General features: G+C 37.6%; 1 protein-coding gene across 1 annotated transcript in view; it reads left to right on the top strand.

Moving 5' to 3' along the window:
- The window catches only part of bbs9 (Bardet-Biedl syndrome 9), a 150,928-nt gene that overhangs the window by 77,495 nt on the left and 55,548 nt on the right, over positions 1 to 17,885 (top strand). The window contains exon 20 of the mRNA XM_088929628.1: positions 12,052 to 12,162. Coding sequence (XP_088785754.1) covers positions 12,052 to 12,162 — 111 coding nt within the window. The remainder of the gene's footprint in view (positions 1 to 12,051; positions 12,163 to 17,885) is intronic.

Here is a 17,885-nt window from a genome sequence, read left to right as displayed (position 1 = left end):
AAATTTATAGCATTTTGCTTTAGGTATTTTACAGTTGATTCCACAAAATATTAATTTAATTGAATTTAGTTATCTGTAAACCACCTCAGAGCCTTGTTAGAATTGCCATGCGGATATTTAAATTATAAAAGTGTGCAAGTAATTAAAAAAAACACACCAACAAAGTAACTGATATTATGGAAAGAACAAAAACCAATAGACACTAGATCCTCTTTACTATCTCTAGAATTGAGTTTAAGACCCCAACTTTATTTGCACCTTTCCTCATAGACATGTCTTTTCTGATTGTTGCATGAGGATTTTTTTTTCCCTGCACAAATATCTTGCTAGCAGGACCTCCTTGGCTTGGGAAAAGAAAACAAGATTAAATGACCTTGAGGACAAGTTGTCCTTAATTACTGATACACAGACTTCACTGGTGGTGCAGAGTTACACCATTTAAAATATTTGCAGTTAATGGCCTGTGACAGGGTTCACCGTTCTCTTGGGCATATAAAACGTTCTTTTTGTTTGCAGTAGGACACCTGGAGCTTTGGCGTCCAGCAGCCATTGGTGTGATGTGGAAGTCTGAGTGGTGTTAAAGATATTGCTGAAAAAATATCTTGATCCCCCTTCTCCTTAAGGAAAAAAAACAAAGCTTTCAGGCTTCCAGACTCTGTGAGTCTCTGGCCACATGGAGATTATTTGTGAAACCCTGGGACAGCACACAGGATGCTGTGAGTCTGGGTTGTGTAATAATCTGAAGAATAAACAGTGTGTGTCTAGTCCGGCAGCTGTTTGTTGCACTAGAGGGCCCTGCCTTAGTGCTTTTGTTTCTAATAACTAGAGACAGGCGTTTGATGTTTATTTTATTATACTGGATTCTATTCAAGTAAGAAGGTAATGACTGAGGTCTGGGCAGGCCGAGACTCTTTTTTTGTTTTACTCTGAAGCCTGGAACGTTTGGAAGATTGCTGATCTTGCGCAATGAATCAGTGGGCCCTGGCTGCTGCCTCTCGGTCCAGTAGCTTGTCAGTACAACATGTCATTAGGAGATTGTGAGTCCCCAGACTACTTCCTTGACAGGACAGCGCATTGTTCTGCCATCCCGACTAATGTGGAGAAGCGATGATTAGTGTAGTCTGAAACTCCGGCCTGTAGAGAAGAGATTTGCCGGGTGATATCTGTGGTCACTTTGATTCGACATTTTGGTCCTTTTGAGGTCCTGACACAGCTACAAAGTGATAACATTGTGCAAATAGTGAGCATCAAAAGAATTGTAACCTTGACAGAATTGTCAAGAAAATTACAATCTTTTTTTGGTGGGTGCACTGACTTTCTATTGAGCCGGCATTAAATCAGTCAATTTTTTATTCTAATTAATTATTTGTGATCATCAATAGGGTTGATTAATGTGGGGGGTCTACTGTAAAAGCATGCTGCTAGCAAGACCACCTTAAGAAGCAATGCGAGTTTTACTGTAGTGCTTGCCTTGCACTGGTTTGGCAGTCATTTCTTGTTGAATTCTGTCCCTGTCATGTCATAGAGCGAGAACAAGATAGTGCCTGTTCACTTTTCTTTGAGCCGTAGATGCCATCCAAAGGCTCCTGACTCATCTCACAAATGTTCACTGGGGCTCAAATCAAGGGAATAGGGCCTTTACTGCATGGTTGGCACACTGCCATCTCACGGGAACGCTGTTGTTACGAGAGGAGCTTGTGGACATGCATTGTTCTGCTGGAATCAGGGTAAGCCCACTGTAAGGACAGCAGGTGAGGTCTCAGGAATTGATCATTCTACCTCCTTCAAGTCAGGCTGCCATCACTCTTTACAAATGAATCATTATTGGCTTGATTAGACTGGATAATTAGCTTCTCCCAGCTCTCTAGTGTCGGTGTATTGACGAGAGCTGGAATATTTCCATGACCTGGACTGGGGATTCCTGACCTAACTGAGCGATCAGTCAGTAAAATTTAAGACAAAACATTCAATCAGTATCAAAAATCTCTGCATACTATTCTTATAAAAACATACTTGCATAGAGTGATGTTTCTGCAAGTGCTGGACATGAATAACAAAATGTGCTTATTGTTTGAGAACTGGGATGGGAGAAGGGATTTACCACTCCATTTCCATTATTTTTTAGTTTAAATTGTTTGCCAGCAATATGCACTTTTATTAAATAAAGATTTTTCAATATAAACTTTATCTGCATATAGTTTCTCTTTATTAAAGTTTCTCTTTCTCTGCATAATTATGTAGAATACATTTATTTTCGGCCACCAGCCATATCACCCTGCAGCTCTCAACTGGCAACCCACTGAAACTAATCAGGGTTGAGCCTGGTCAGTCCCTGGATGGGAGACCTCCTGGGAAGCTATGGTTGCTGCTGGAAGAGGTATTAGTGGGACCAGTGGGGGGTACCCACCCCGTGGTCTGTGTGGGTCCTAATGCCCCAGTATAGTGGTGGAAACACTGTACTGTAGTGGGCGCCGTCTTTTGGATGAGACGTTAAACCAAGGTCCTGACTCTCAGTGGTCATTAAAGATCCCCGGGCATTTCTTGAGAAGAGTAGGGAGTTATCCCGGTCTCCGGGCCAAATTTCCCCCCTCGGCCTTTACCGCGGCCTCCAAATTGTCCCCATGTATGATCAGCTTCCACTTCCTCTGCGATGGACAAGCGCCCTGTCCCTGCCTTGTGCTCGTTGCTTGCTGGGTAGGCTCCGGCTTCCCGCGACACCGTATGGTATAAAGCAGTTTGGCAAATGACATGACACATGACATTTGTTTTCATCATTCTGATACATTAAAACTTATCGCAGATGTTTTTATATGACCAGTTACCACATTTTTCGAATGGACATGAAGTGTTCTGGTTGGACACCAATCTATGATTATTATTTTGAAGCTGACTTTGACTAAAAGACTGCAGTCTCATGGTTTTCTCACATCAGTAAGGGAGATAACCAACGTTTTGTTTCAGGACTCTGTATAACCACTCATGTATGTTTTCCATTCTTTTCTTTATTAAAAGATTGTGTAGAAGCAGTTGACTAGGATCTTCGAGATTTTGGTCCTAGTTTAAATGATTTCAGGAATCCTCATCTTGGTCAAGGAGGGCTTGCCATAAATAATTTACAATTATCTTGTTAGAAAAATATTTAGTGCAGCACAATATAGAATTAATAAATTAGGCTAATACCTAAAGCATCACATTTTCCATTGTAGAAAAGTAGCATCCAGATATAGGACCTCAGTCACAAAACGTTCTATGCGACTAGAGGCTTATAAGCAGTAGCTAAAGGGCACATAATGAAATGCTGTATTCACACACCAGGAAGAGAAGCACCTGAAAGCCCCGCACAGGCATGCATATTCAAGTGTGAAAACACAGATGTTGAAAATCATGTTTTTTTTTTATATTCTAAATGCATAGTAATGTATGCAAATGATGTGAAAACACAGAAGTAACAAGGGAACTGATTTACACACCGTATCCACAAAATCTTTAGCAGATTCCTTACTTGCAAGCACATTTTTGTTTTTTAAAAATCTAGTTTAATGAACTCAGATCCATCTTTTAAACATCTGCTGTGCGGCATCAGTGAATGTTTTATCTGAAAATGGAGGCCCTTCTTGCACACCGGGAAAGTAAGCTTTATGAAAGGAGAGTGGGGGAAGAAAGTCCCAGAGCCCAAAGCTTGGGTACCCAGAATATTATTTTACATAAATATTAAATAGCGTCCTCGTGCTCTCTCTCCAAACCTTATAGTTTATGGTACCACTGATGCCCTTTATCTTTAGGTGCTCCTTAAGATACTTAACTTCGATTATAAGCTAATGATTTTTACATGCATCTAATGGATTATCAATTATCCATTTCTATCATAGTTATTTACTTAATCTTTGTGAATGAGAGTTATTGAGCTATTTTAATAGTGATTTTTTTGTTTTCACTCTGCCACAATCATGCCATCCTCTTATAGCCTTTTCTTGTCACCTTTCAGAAGCTAAACAGGACTGTGCCTGTTCAGTCCTGGGATTGGAGGCATGTAGGGAGGTTCAGGTTACTGCTAAAAATGGTGTTGATGGGCCAAGTGGTGGTACTATGGACCAGAATTTACAAACCAGTGCCCCAGTATGGTAACTGGTGACACTGTACTCAGTCCTGTCCTGTATGACCCCTCCTATGTGTAAGGAGTTTTCTGATTAAAAGTGCTGTACAAATGCCAGGCATTATTAGAAATTGGTATATATCATTATTTATTTACTTGGTTGCTTTGCTGTCTCTGTGCTTACACCTGTCTCAGTCTAAGTTTCTGTAGATCGGTCAATAGATATTATGTAACAACATAAATTAAATACAATCGTGTTATTTAAAATTAAGGACGTTTTGAAATAAGTATAATTATCCAGGCTTGAGGATTGCTTTTATAGGATCTGGTTGCCGTGTGCATTTTTTGGTGATCATTTAATGAGTCTTTACAGTGGTAAAAGGTCTCTTTCCTATAAAAACATTTTAAGACCTATAAAAGGAATGTCTTGTATCCAAAGTGACTTTACAGGCAGTGCAGTGTTGATGAACTGCTAACCTCTGACATTATTGTGTGTCTGCTGCTTTAATAACTTTGGTTCCAGAGTTTTAAACTAGAATCAAGTGTCTGAATGGGTCATTAAGTCCTAACAAAAGAAAGAACTTGTAGGGGAGTCTGTGGATTGTGTTCTGCTTTTTCAGGTGTTTACCGTGAACTAAGCATTCCAGTTGTGGAATTCTCCTCATTCCTGTTTTTATTCCACATCTTAAAACTGGCAGTTTCTTTGTCTTTTTTATTAACACTAGCCCAAGTCCCCGAAGTGCTAAATTGAGTTGTTAATCTAGTTAATTCTTTTCAGCAATAAACATTTACAATGTGGTGCAACATTATATTTACAGCCAATGTTTTGTTAAACAATTCAGCTCTTTCTAATGTACATTGGAGATGTTTCAGCTATTCCTCACTCAACTCAATCAACTCGTACTTCAACTCATAGATGTACAGTACAGAAACATCATAATCACTTATGCTTATCCCAATTATTGTCCTGTGAGTTCTGTGCAGCTTTATACGTCTAGACAGAATAGAAATTCTCATTGGATTTTTTTAAAAGAGATGGCAGCAATGATATTTTAAAAACCTATGATTAAATATATCTATGCATGCATCTGCTATCACAGAGCAACTTAGACCTGTGAAGGTACAAAACATAAACTACACCCTGGATAAGGTCAGCATCATTCCATTTCAGGGCACAGACAGACACACTTAAGCACACAGAGACTATATAGAGACATCAGTTAATCTAGCCAGCATGTCGTCATGAGGTGGAGGAACCTGGAAAACAAGAAAATCCCACACAGATGCAAGGGGAACATGAAACTCCACAAAAGGTGCCTAGACTGGAATCAAGCCCAGGATACAAGAGCAGTGAGGCGGAAGCACTAGAACTACCGCCTTACCATGACACCCGTAATTAAATGTGTGTGTTTTTAAATCATATCAACATGTCTGTTTATCAATGCCTGTCAGGACGGTGTCAATAAAAGTGGTGTTTGCTGTGAAAATATATGGATTATTAAAAAGCAATTCAACACTTAGGAATAAAGTGAAAGTAGAATTATCTTTAACTATTAAGTTAAACCTTTTTAGTAATGATCTTTTCATTTCACAGGAAGCGTTTGTGGAGCTATGAATATTGAATGAATATTAAACACAATTTGAAAAAAAAGTTTATAAATAAGACCTTCTTGTGTCCATCTTGTTGGATTTCTCCAAAGACAAGATTCTTGCATTCCTTTTTTCTCCTGATTTCTGGTGCAGCGCCAAGGTATATAGCAAATTGTATATGACGAAAGTGCTGTCAGTTTTTATGTAAACATTAATTTATTATGTACCCAATGATGTTGCTTTTTCAAGCCGGTGTAAATATAAACTATTTATGTTTCCAACAACATGGCGGCAGACTTTTCACAAAGTGTGCTGACATACAGCAGGCTCGCTTCATAAACTGTATTTTCTTACAAAAAAAAAAGGCTTGTGTGTATTTGTAGCTTTTCTTGATCTAAGGACCTATCGAGGTAAAAAAAAAAAAAAATTACAGGGAAACTGATCATTTTAGAGCGTCTTAGACTCCATCTTGTCCCCTCATGCTTTTTTCTTTTCAGCTTAGGCTCGGTATTTATGTGGCGGGATCCTTCACGAAACGGTTCCCTTTCAGGATGGAGAAACACAGGCTCCTTGTTTCTTGTAGGACACACTTAAGCACACTGACGGCTTAGAATATGCAGGAACGTAATTTGGGCAGCGTTGTTCACCCAGTCCTATATGTCTCATCTATCTCGGACTTCCAAACAGTTTGTGAACTTTTATGAACTGTGAAAAAGACAGACGATGCTGTTGTTCGTTCATTAAAAACAAAACAAAACTACTGGTTAAACTAACACCATGGGACTTGCATTAGGTTATTAGACAAGACTATGTCAACAAATCACATTGTGTATAACAGTAGCTTGGGCTTTGTATTCTTAAAATCTTTAAAAGTGTGTAAAACTTTATGGAACAGTACAAAAGCTTTAAGTTCTGTTCAGCTCTGTTGGAACAAAATATAACAAGTTAGTAAAAAAACATGAAAGGATCTGATCCATCATTTTCTTCAAGGACGTCAGTGTATAAACATAGCAGGATAGCTTATTCCATTCTCTAACAACTCCTGTGTGTAGGGAAGTGTGTCCTGTTCCTTGTTCTAAATGTAGTTCTACTTTATAAAGGTGAAGAAGCTTTATTAAGAATCATGAATAAGTAAAGAATACACCTTGTCTGAATTTATCAGTTCACAATGTCTGAAAAGAGCAGTATCTATCAAATCCAGTTGACAAAAAATAATGATAATGACAAATCTGACAAAAAATGACCAAAATGACAAAAAATAATAAACCCTCACACCTGAAGAAGGCTTCACAGCCAAAACGTTGTGTTTTCTCTCTTCTCTTTTCAGCATGGAATAAACCTTTACTTGTTCCTTTGCAGACTATGCATGCTGACCCAGCTCCAACACTTAAAATAATGATTACAAGAAAAATTAGATTTTTTTTTTCTTCAGGTAAAAATAAAAAGTCTTCTCATTATTTGTCTTTAATAATCAGAAATGTAAAGGAAGCAGTGGATTATCAGATGTAATTTTGTTGAAAGGACAAAGTTTGAGTGGCTAAGGTACAGTAGAAAGTTCTCCTTACGTTGGTTGTCCACTTGAAATAGGAGTTCAATTCATCTCTTTATCTAAAACCAGGATAACAAGTCTTGGGGATTATTACATATCATTTTGTGACCTTGTACACACCCTGATAGCTGGTGCAGTCAAATACATCGTAAACCTAGCACAGGAGTCTGTGTTATCATGATTGCACTTGTTTCCTGATGCAGTAATCCCACTTTATGAACCCATAGCTCTGGTCTGTTTGCCTTCCTCTTGTTTATCAGTAAATGTATGGCTGCTATTGATAATATTGTGGAAGCTGTTATGGTCTTTAATGGTGTTGAAAGGAAATGTGCTGTAAATTGAAGTAAGGCTTTTGTAAACACTGCCGAGAAAAGTTTTTTTTTTGCAACTGCTTCCAGTGACGTTTTGGAGCACATGAGTATGTAAAAGGCTATGTTCAGTGTGTTGATCAATGAAACAAACAAATATTACATTAAAATTTGCACATTGTTGGAGAGGGCTTTTTATCATCATCCTTCCTCCCCTGGTACAATTCCCCAGTCAGTTTCTAACAGCTGTGATCTGTACATAGAAGATGATATCATACCTGTCCCAGTGTTTCATTTGGGGGTAATACAATGGATAGGACGAGTTCTGCTGTGTAAGGTGACCTCAGCAGTCTGTTAGAGGGTTGCCTATTAAAGTTAATCTTGATTGCCTTTATGATTAAGCACACTGCATTCTTTCATTTATTTCCGTGCATGACATCACTGTGAACCGATGAGAATCTTGTCTTTGTTCAATGACTTTATGAAGCTCTTTGGCTTTTAAAAAAAAAAATGCTTTCCATTCATTCCATTCCATTCATTTATGAAATGGCAGACAAAACTCTCACCGTGGCATAAACGGTGGGTATGAATCGTGGAAGGAGTTTGTAAATCGTTCATCATAAATCTCTCATAATTCATAATAATTGATACCACTGTATGTTTTCTGCATTTATTGTGATCCGATTTTCTGCTTTAATACAGGATTATAACATTAATAGTTGTGACACTTGAAGTCTAAAAACACAGTTTTAGAATTTTGATTAAGACGCATCTCATTACTCAAAGGATGTTAAATAACCTTTTCTTTTCTTTGTGTAATATCTATTAAGTATTTTTTACTAAATTCGTTAGTAAAATATAAACCCTTAAAGCCAAGGATGTCAGGTGTATCAGCCTCACATGATTTTCATTTAAATATTTACTGAACTTTGAGTGTTTCATTTTCAGTTCTGAATGCGTTTGGGAGTCCAGTGTCTTACACGTTTTCAGCTGTTTGTTGTATTTGAAGAATCTGAATGCTTGGAAGGGATATATGTAATCAGCTCGTCTTTTTTGCACAAAGAGAGCTCGAAATTGAGAAATAGTGAGATTGTGTCCCTTAAATTGTTGAAGATTTTTTTTTCTTTTTTATATGTAAGCAAGTCCACTCGGAGCCTCTGAGAATGAAGAGCGTGAGTTACAGTTGTTTTGCCGATATGTGTGTTATTTCCTTTTGGAATTCTCACTGGGTGTAGCCTCTTCTGCAAATGGATCACATAGGTGCGATGACCCTGAGTCTGTCTGGTGACCCTGTCTCTTCCGGGACAAGAGCTGAGGCTCCTCAGGACTAGTCTGATGAAGCATCTCATCCTCCAGGCAACTTCTCACACAGGATAGACAGGATAAGACAAGCCATCTTGAATGATGCTCGTCCGTTGCTCAAGTGGAGCCTGGTCACATCTTTCCTTGCTTTTGTTTTCAATCGGAATGTGTTTTTGAATGCAGATTTTTAATTCTCTCCGAATGCAAACCACTGGACATGTTTTTAATAAAGTATTTTGGTTAGGTCAAGGAACAGTACATTACTACTCAATCACCAAACCTGTCTTCTTACAGTTTAGAATGATTTAAAATGTAAGTAATGCTATCTCTATGTCCTGTGACTGGTTGATGTAAACAGTTGCAAGGTTGTGTTTTCATTGTGATTCAGTATATACAGCAAAATGCCAAATGATTTGATTTGATATTTTTGGAATATTTCTTCTATTAAGTTGCTTATAATATTATTGTGATTAAAGTAAGGTCATCTTTTAAAAAGGAAAACAAAAAGGCCCTGAAAGCTTTTGATGTCAAGTGGGAGTGACCTGGGAATTGTCAAGAACCAGTTTTTTTTATTTTGCTCTGTTAGAATTTGGGGAATATGGGAGTTGGTTCTCTTTTTGCCCTCCAGTCTTTGTGTACTTTGGCCAGGAATGTAATGACTGTAACATTGCTTGTCCTTGGTATGGAAAGGTTGTACTGTAGATATGGCAGTGCAAGCTCCCTTAGGAATAAATATTTATGGGGCTAAAGCTTTTATTATACTTTCTGAGTGAACTGCCTCGGTATTATTTTCTTTCTACCCCTGTGTAGAATGTTTTCTCTGAACGTTAATGGACCTTTAACAGGGTAATTAGCTGTATAATAGAATAACATTTAAAATATTGCAATTTCAAATGCTTTTATTTTTTTTCAGTATTTTCTGCTGTTATGCTGCAAAGATCTGTAGCCCAAGAGCACAGCCATCCTAAAATCACATAAAGCAGTGTTTGATATTTTATTAGAATGACAATAACTTTTTTCATTGAAAATAGTTTGAATTTATATATTAATTGGTTTATTTACAAACATGATACCACACTGTAGCATGTGGAACTTCTAATTTGCTCAGAGTGCATTTTACCTTATAAAATCCCAATGTTTTTTGTGAACAGCACTTTAGTGCAACTGTCTCTTTCTGTATTGCATCTTCCTTGATTTCTGAGCTCTTGAATAGTTCTCTCTTGGATCAGGAGTACGATAGAACTCCCTTCTCATTTTCATTCATTAAATTGGCAGCAGTGTTTTTCCCTATGTCCTGTAATTGTTTGTTTTTTTACAAATCATTTCCAATGGAATTTACTGACTGCAGTTCCCCAACCTCAGATTGCATTTTACTAAAACTAATAGGAGCTGTGTTCTGCTATGGATACATTTGCACTTTTAACCCTCTACCTACTATACCGTAAAAGCCCCTGAAATCTGTAAATGGAAATTCCTTCATATACTTTACCCAGCCACTATCTAATATCACTTATGAAGCTATTTGCCATTTAGTGTGCTGTGTAGATTATCATCGGTTTATCTGGGTTTTTGGTAAGAAATGCAGACTATTACTTTTTGAAGCTGTAGTCCCATAGAAGCCTTGATAGGAGCTCTGCTGTTGGTGGTGTTGGTGGGCTTGCAGCGTGAGAAGAAAGTGGATGCCCTTACTCTTGGAATATTTTAGAAGTCGTATCTCCATTTTTCGTTCGCTTATCTAAAGGTTGTGGTGAACGTTTGATTGATTAGGAACTGGCAGTTTCAGAATATAACCGCAATGTCTGGAGAGGAGTCCCGGCCCATCTTCATGAGTCCAGAGGCTACTAATTACTAATTAACTGTTGCACAATTAAAAAGGATGAGTGAATTACTTAAACGAATTGTTGCTTGCAAATTTACGTGTAATATTTCTTTTTCCTCCACCCGCTATATATATATTTTTATTTAGCAGAGAGAAAAAAGACTTTAATTGATAGTGGTCACAGCAGAAAATCACTAACTTGGCACTGCTGATGATTTCAAGGAAAGATCAGGTATCTGTTTGATTCCTCTGCTTTTTAACATCAAAGCAACAGAAATACATCTCTGCTTTCCTCCAGTAATTTACCAAAACCAGAAAATTATTGCATTTGAATACTACTGTCATCCATCGGCATTATTTCTTAAACGCTGAAAATACATGCTTGTAAACTTTCGTATCATACTGGTAACCTTTCAGAACTGTCACAGCAGCAATACGTTGGAGTTGGGATATATGGCTTCACTGTTGCAGTACATTCTTTAGAGCCTGGATTTGGACTGTGAACTCTGTCTACAGAAACTTCAGCATTCATATACAGTCATGTGAATTTGATGTTTTATTTTGTATTTTGTTAACAGCAAACTAATTAAAAATAATTAAAAAATATTTGAAACCACAAATGGATACTTAAGATCTTTTATAAAGCAAGTATTGAGTGACGTCACATTTACTTAAGATACAGTTTCCATTTTTTTTTGAAAAAATAAATAACATTAGGGTAAATTGTGGCTCTCAAGGTCTCTGAATGCAGAAACTGTTTTGTTTGTTTGACCTTGACATAGAGACGCTTTAAAAGGCAATAGTTTATAAAGAGCTAACAGTGTTTTCAATTAATTTCAAGAACATGAAGTTCCTGTGCTTATGCACACACTTAGGACACCATTCACCTCTTTCCTGTCTTGCGAGTTTCTTGTACTTTTATGTTCTCAGGACATCACCCACAAAAACAGAAAGGATCAATCATTACACCGGTAGAAATATGTCCATTTGAACACCAATCTCCAGTGTGAGTGGCTGTATTTGGTATTTTGGATGAACTGAAAACATAAAATACACATAGACAAGGCATAAAATACACTGTCTCGATTTAAGTAGTTCCTTTCATTGGCCAGTCACAGCTGAACTCTGTATCACAGCTTTCCATAACTATATATTTTACCTTTGTTTGGATTATTAGGGGACGGGAGAGTACAGCTGATATTTTAGAAAAAAATCTTTAATAACACTAAAATATTAGGCCTGCATTTTGACATTGGCAGAATTACCTGTACCTTCAATTGTTTTTTTTTTCCCCCAGAAGAAAAAGGAGTGAACGTCTTGTACAATCCAGAGTGTGGGGCTCCGTGTTTGAGAATTTAATCCGGTAACGCTTGGCTGTCCCTTTCTTCAGGAGGCTGTGAACCCATCCCTGAATCTGATCTGGAGGAGGGAGCTGCAGATCAGGAGTCTGTTGCCACTTTCCCTAAACAGAGACATCTCACGAGGAAGAAAGGCAGACAAGGTATGTCAGAGGAAATGGTAGTTATGTTATACGAGTCCTGCCATGACACCTTTCTGCGCACAGGTACTGGTAAAGCATGCCCAGAGGAGCTAGAATTGGTCAGACATCCCAAAGGAACTTTATTAACAAATGAATTGCAATATAAGAAAAATGTTGTCAAATTTTGTAGAACAGATTGTTTCTACCACATGGGGAAAAAAAACAATCGTAGATTGTTGATTTCGCATACTTTTAAAGGAAATAGACAACTACCTTTTAAATGAACCCATGAAGTGTTTTTATTTTTTATATATATAGAGATGTTTGTCATCACCGTCACTCTCCAGCACGTTGGATTGGAGTAGTTGATGAGGTGCTGGTAACTTGTCATCTGGCATGGAAACAGGCAGGTATTCAGAGTGAAGTTTCCTGTGTCTAGATTCCAGCGGTCCAACAGGAAAGTAGGCTCACTGCTGCACACAGCCACCAGGCAGCAGCCAAGGAGTTTGCTCTTTCTGTTATTACAGATGCAGCCATTCAAAATGCGTGAGGTATTTCGCGGCATACCCCGGTGGGCGTGTCACAGTATCACGCGGTATGACGCAGTTAACGTGGTGTCACGTGGTTAACTATCCGGCGTCGCCTTGTAAAACCGCCAGGGGGAGCTTAACCTCTCATGTACAGCATTTGAGCCTTTAATTTTGAACTGTGTATTACAGCATGTTAATCATCAGTCATTAAAATGTTGGTATATTTTATGAAAGCAAGATTGCTCAGTTGGACAAAAGTACACAGCCTACCTTTATCATAAATATTTATGCATCAAAGCCTTTACTGAAGATATTACTAATAGTATTAATAATGGATGACTTTAGACAAGCTGTATACTCAAAGTATAATTTCTTTAGCACATTTGTACAAGCACTTGGAATCTGTCCAAGCCATACTTTGTCAGGCATTTTGTTTTACTTCAACGGGCATAAAAACTTCCTTGCTTTTAACAGGGCGTTTCATAATTTCTAACTACGAAAATGATTTAAAATGCGACACTTATCATTCAACTAGAGCTTAAAATATCACAAGGATCCTCAAGAGCACAGCAAAGAGTGTATTAAAAGACACTTGTATTTATCAACGCTTTCTTTTCCGTATACCAGATTTTATGGAACCACTTCAGAGGGGTGTCAGCCAGTCAGATTCCAGGATTCGGCACTTTAAAGGAAAAATACACACCGGTATTCCATTTCTCCCTAACGATTTTAAGCATCGAAGTATTTAACTAGCATGTGAAATAGCGTGTGAAAAAGTGGTAGTTTTAAGCTTTTCTGCTAATATAATATGGAATCGATATTGATTTAAATCGTGTTCTGATTTAAATCGCAAACGCGTGTTTAATTATATGTGTTTTTTAATCATAATCAGGCTAATGCAACATAAATTGATACAGTATCTTTGTCTTCTAAGCATCTTAATAAACTTTCAGCATAGCTTTCTACCCGTCAAGATTTATATTTCTTGGGATTTTGGGATCAAACGTGGAAGGATTAGATTATAATCGTTTTTATTTGTCAAATACGTGATTGTATTTCTGAATGTTATGTGACACCTACAGTAGTTCACTGCTTTAAACACATCGAATTAAGAAAGTTATGTGTAGCACTTTAGATCTTTTTTCTGAACCAGGGAAAATCTGATCATGTTTCTCTATAACAATAATAAAAAAAACTTTATTTTACATATCGCCTTTAAAAGTGGCATCTCAAAGCAATACAGTAGATCGAAAAACAGTTAAAAGGGACCAGATTAAATACCAGACAATCGCAAACGCATTTTCAATAAAATTATTTTATTCATTCAGCAGTTTGTGAGAGGAACATCCAGCAGGGAGAGACACACACACCGGTTTTCATTGACAAAATTGTTTTTTTTCAATTCCTTTTGTCTAACAGGAATGTTTTGTTTGTGGACAAACTGTTAGACAAGAGGAAAAGACCGCCTCCTCCTACGAAGCATTAATCGCGTATCTAAGGAAAATTGCAGTATACCTTTGTTCATGCACATCATTATACAGTACAGTATCTCAATTTGTATTTCGATAAAAAAAATCGTTTGCCCAGCCACTACTGTTGTTATTGTTTTTATCCTGTAAAGCGTTTTCTTTTTCTGCGTTTTCCATTTCCTTTTTCTGATCACTCGCTTTCTGGATACACATCTCACCTGTCCTGTTCTTTGTTTTCCTGGTTTGCTGATTATGCCTGCTGCGGTCCACTCCTACCCTCACACCTAAAGAATACTATTTTAAATTTCTTGGCGCAGTTCATTAACCCTTGTATGTGCTGTCCGCGCCCAAAATGCAATTAAAAAAAAGTAAAAAACCGTGCTCAAAATGCAATTTAGAGCTTAATAAGATACACTCCACAGGCAAAATTAAAGACAAAATTAAAGACGATTAAAATCTGTAATCTTTCCACTTGTACTGTGAGTCATCGGACAGTTTCTGCTTTGTGTAAGGATGGTGAGAAAGCTGTGTTCAATGTATTTAAGGGACTCAGAAGTAAAAGAAGATGCTTCATATTGCGTGACTAATTTTAAAAACCAAGTTATAAATGCAGACGCTCCCTCGGTGCCGCGCCGGGTGTAAATATCAAAGTATACATTCCCAACAAGAATTGTACCCATCTGTCAAACAAATAAAACACCTTGAATTGAATTGAGGGAGAGATGGGGGTAGTGGGACAGAGATACTGTAGACAGACTCAAGGCAAATAAGATACTTATGGGTACGCAGGCATTCACGACAGCAACATACGAAACGTTTGCACGTACTGTATAGTTAAGTTATTACTTGGTTTTCAAAGTGCAACGAAATACAATATTGTTGTTGCTGCTGTTCTGGTTGTTTTTATCCCGTAAAGCGTTTTGAGAAGCCACCTTTAAAGGCGATATATACTGTAAAACCACTGATTCTTATGGAATGTGCTCCGCAGGAGATTCAAATTTTTATTTATTTATTTTTTAATCGCGTATCTTAGGAAATCTCAGTATAACTTTGTTCATGAACAGTGGCATGTTACATTATCATTCGTTTTTTTAACAAGGCTCGCCAGCTAATGTGAATCGAAACCTGTCTTGCTAGCTTTTAAAGTCGTGCATGTGTAAACTGTACTAGAGGGCATGCAAGTTACTCTGCCCCTTTCAGCGGCAGGGAGTCCCTCTGCTGCAACACACAGCAGACAGAACGGGAGACTATTGCCTTTCATATCTGACACCAGTGAAGTAAAAGGGGTGTCTAAAGGGGTGATTTTAGACCACATTTTAGTTACTTTATTTTGTTTACTTTTAACATTTCTGTAATTTACAGTAGATGTCACAATAGAAGCCCGAAGCCTATTATACTCAGTCTAGCCTTGGATCCTCTGAGTCCCTTGACTCAGTTATTGCATATTAATTTCTTGAGATACGCGATTCCATATTATATTCCCTTTTAATCAAATTCTAAAAGTATGCTTGTTGACTCCGGTATCGCGTTACTTAAAGACTTCGATGCTTAAAATGTTTAGGGAGAAATGGAATACTGGTGTGTATGTTTTCTTTAAAGTACCGAGACCAGCCATATACTGAACGTTTAAGTTCCAAAATTAATATCGTTTATGGACTTCACACGCGTTGCAGTATGCTCCTATTCTTTTTATGCTCAGGCACTAAAATCTCCCTTCTGCTTTGTGTAAGGATGGTATCAAGAGCAATCTTAAGTGGTGAGAAAGCTGTGTTCAATGTATTTAAGGGACTCAAAAGTAAAAGAAGATGCTTCATATTGCTTGACTAATTTTAAAAACCAAGTTATAAATGCAGACGCTCCCTCGGTGCCGCGCCGGGTGTAAATATCAAAGTATACATTCCCAACAAGAATTGTACCCATCTGTCATGCAAATAAAACACCTTGAATTGAATTGAGGGAGAGATGGGGGTAGTGGGACAGAGATACTGTAGACAGACTCAAGGCAAATAAGATACTTATGGGTACGCAGACATTCACGACAGCAACATACGAAACGTTTGCACGTACTGTATAGTTAAGTTATTACTTGGTTTTCAAAGTGCAACGAAATACAATATTGTTGTTGCTGCTGTTCTGGTTGTTTTTATCCCGTAAAGCGTTTTGAGAAGCCACCTTTAAAGGCGATATATACTGTAAAACCACTGATTCTTATGGAATGTGTTCCGCGGGAGATTCAAATTTTTATTTATTTATTTTTTAATCGCGTATCTTAGGAAATCTCAGTATAACTTTGTTCATGAACAGTGGCATGTTACATTATCATTCGTTTTTTTAACAAGGCTCGCCAGCTAATGTGAATCGAAACCTGTCTTGCTAGCTTTTAAAGTCGTGCATGTGTAAACTGTACTAGAGGGCATGCAAGTTACTCTGCCCCTTTCAGCGGCAGGGAGTCCCTCTGCTGCAACACACAGCAGACAGAACGGGAGACTATTGCCTTTCATATCTGACACCAGTGAAGTAAAAGGGGTGTCTAAAGGGGTGATTTTAGACCACATTTTAGTTACTTTATTTTGTTTACTTTTAACATTTCTGTAATTTACAGTAGATGTCACAATAGAAGCCCGAAGCCTATTATACTCAGTCTAGCCTTGGATCCTCTGAGTCCCTTGACTCAGTTATTGCATATTAATTTCTTGAGATACGCGATTCCATATTATATTCCCTTTTAATCAAATTCTAAAAGTATGCTTGTTGACTCCGGTATCGCGTTACTTAAAGACTTCGATGCTTAAAATGTTTAGGGAGAAATGGAATACTGGTGTGTATGTTTTCTTTAAAGTACCGAGACCAGCCATATACTGAACGTTTAAGTTCCAAAATTAATATCGTTTATGGACTTCACACGCGTTGCAGTATGCTCCTATTCTTTTTATGCTCAGGCACTAAAATCTCCCTTCTGCTTTGTGTAAGGATGGTATCAAGAGCAATCTTAAGTGGTGAGAAAGCTGTGTTCAATGTATTTAAGGGACTCAAAAGTAAAAGAAGATGCTTCATATTGCTTGACTAATTTTAAAAACCAAGTTATAAATGCAGACGCTCCCTCGGTGCGCTGCTCTGGTGCGCCGGCTGTTACACAGTGCCTGTCTGCCGTAAGCGTTACAATATACATACCCAACACTGCTTGTACCCATCTGTCATGCAAATAAAACACCTTGAATTGAATTGAATTGAGGGGAGAGGGGGGGAATACTAAAGCCAATACTGGCTCAATACCCTCAATGGGCTTTGACGTGCTAATGCGTTGGTTTAACAGTCCGGGTGTGGCAGGCTTCCAATGTCAACTCGACTCGATTGGAAGACAATGAACGTATTTTAGCCCTAAATGAATTAATAGCAAACATGGTTTACATAAAATACATTTTTCCAAGAAAGTTTATAATAATACGATCTATAGTTGAAATCTGAGCCTACTTTAAAAATAAAGGAAAAGCATTTTCAGAGAGTAATCATGCTGTGTTTATGTAGAAAAAGCGATTAGGTTTACGAGCAATCTAATTACCTATTCGCTTAAAACGCTATTAAAAATTTACTCTGTTGCACACACACACACAATAGAAGCAGGCACCGCTGTCAGAAGGGAAGATATGTTCAAAATATCGCAAATATCGATCATGTTGCGATATTTTGAAATATAAAAGTCAATTGATTGTCCATAATATCGCTATTCTATTTTTTCGAAGAAATG

Source organism: Atractosteus spatula, chromosome 12 (genome assembly GCF_055471065.1).
Source record: "Atractosteus spatula isolate fAtrSpa1 chromosome 12, fAtrSpa1.hap1, whole genome shotgun sequence".
Taxonomy (NCBI): domain Eukaryota; kingdom Metazoa; phylum Chordata; class Actinopteri; order Semionotiformes; family Lepisosteidae; genus Atractosteus; species Atractosteus spatula.
The sequence above is the reverse complement of the archived record's forward strand: the minus strand, read 5'-3'. Positions and strand labels throughout refer to the sequence as shown.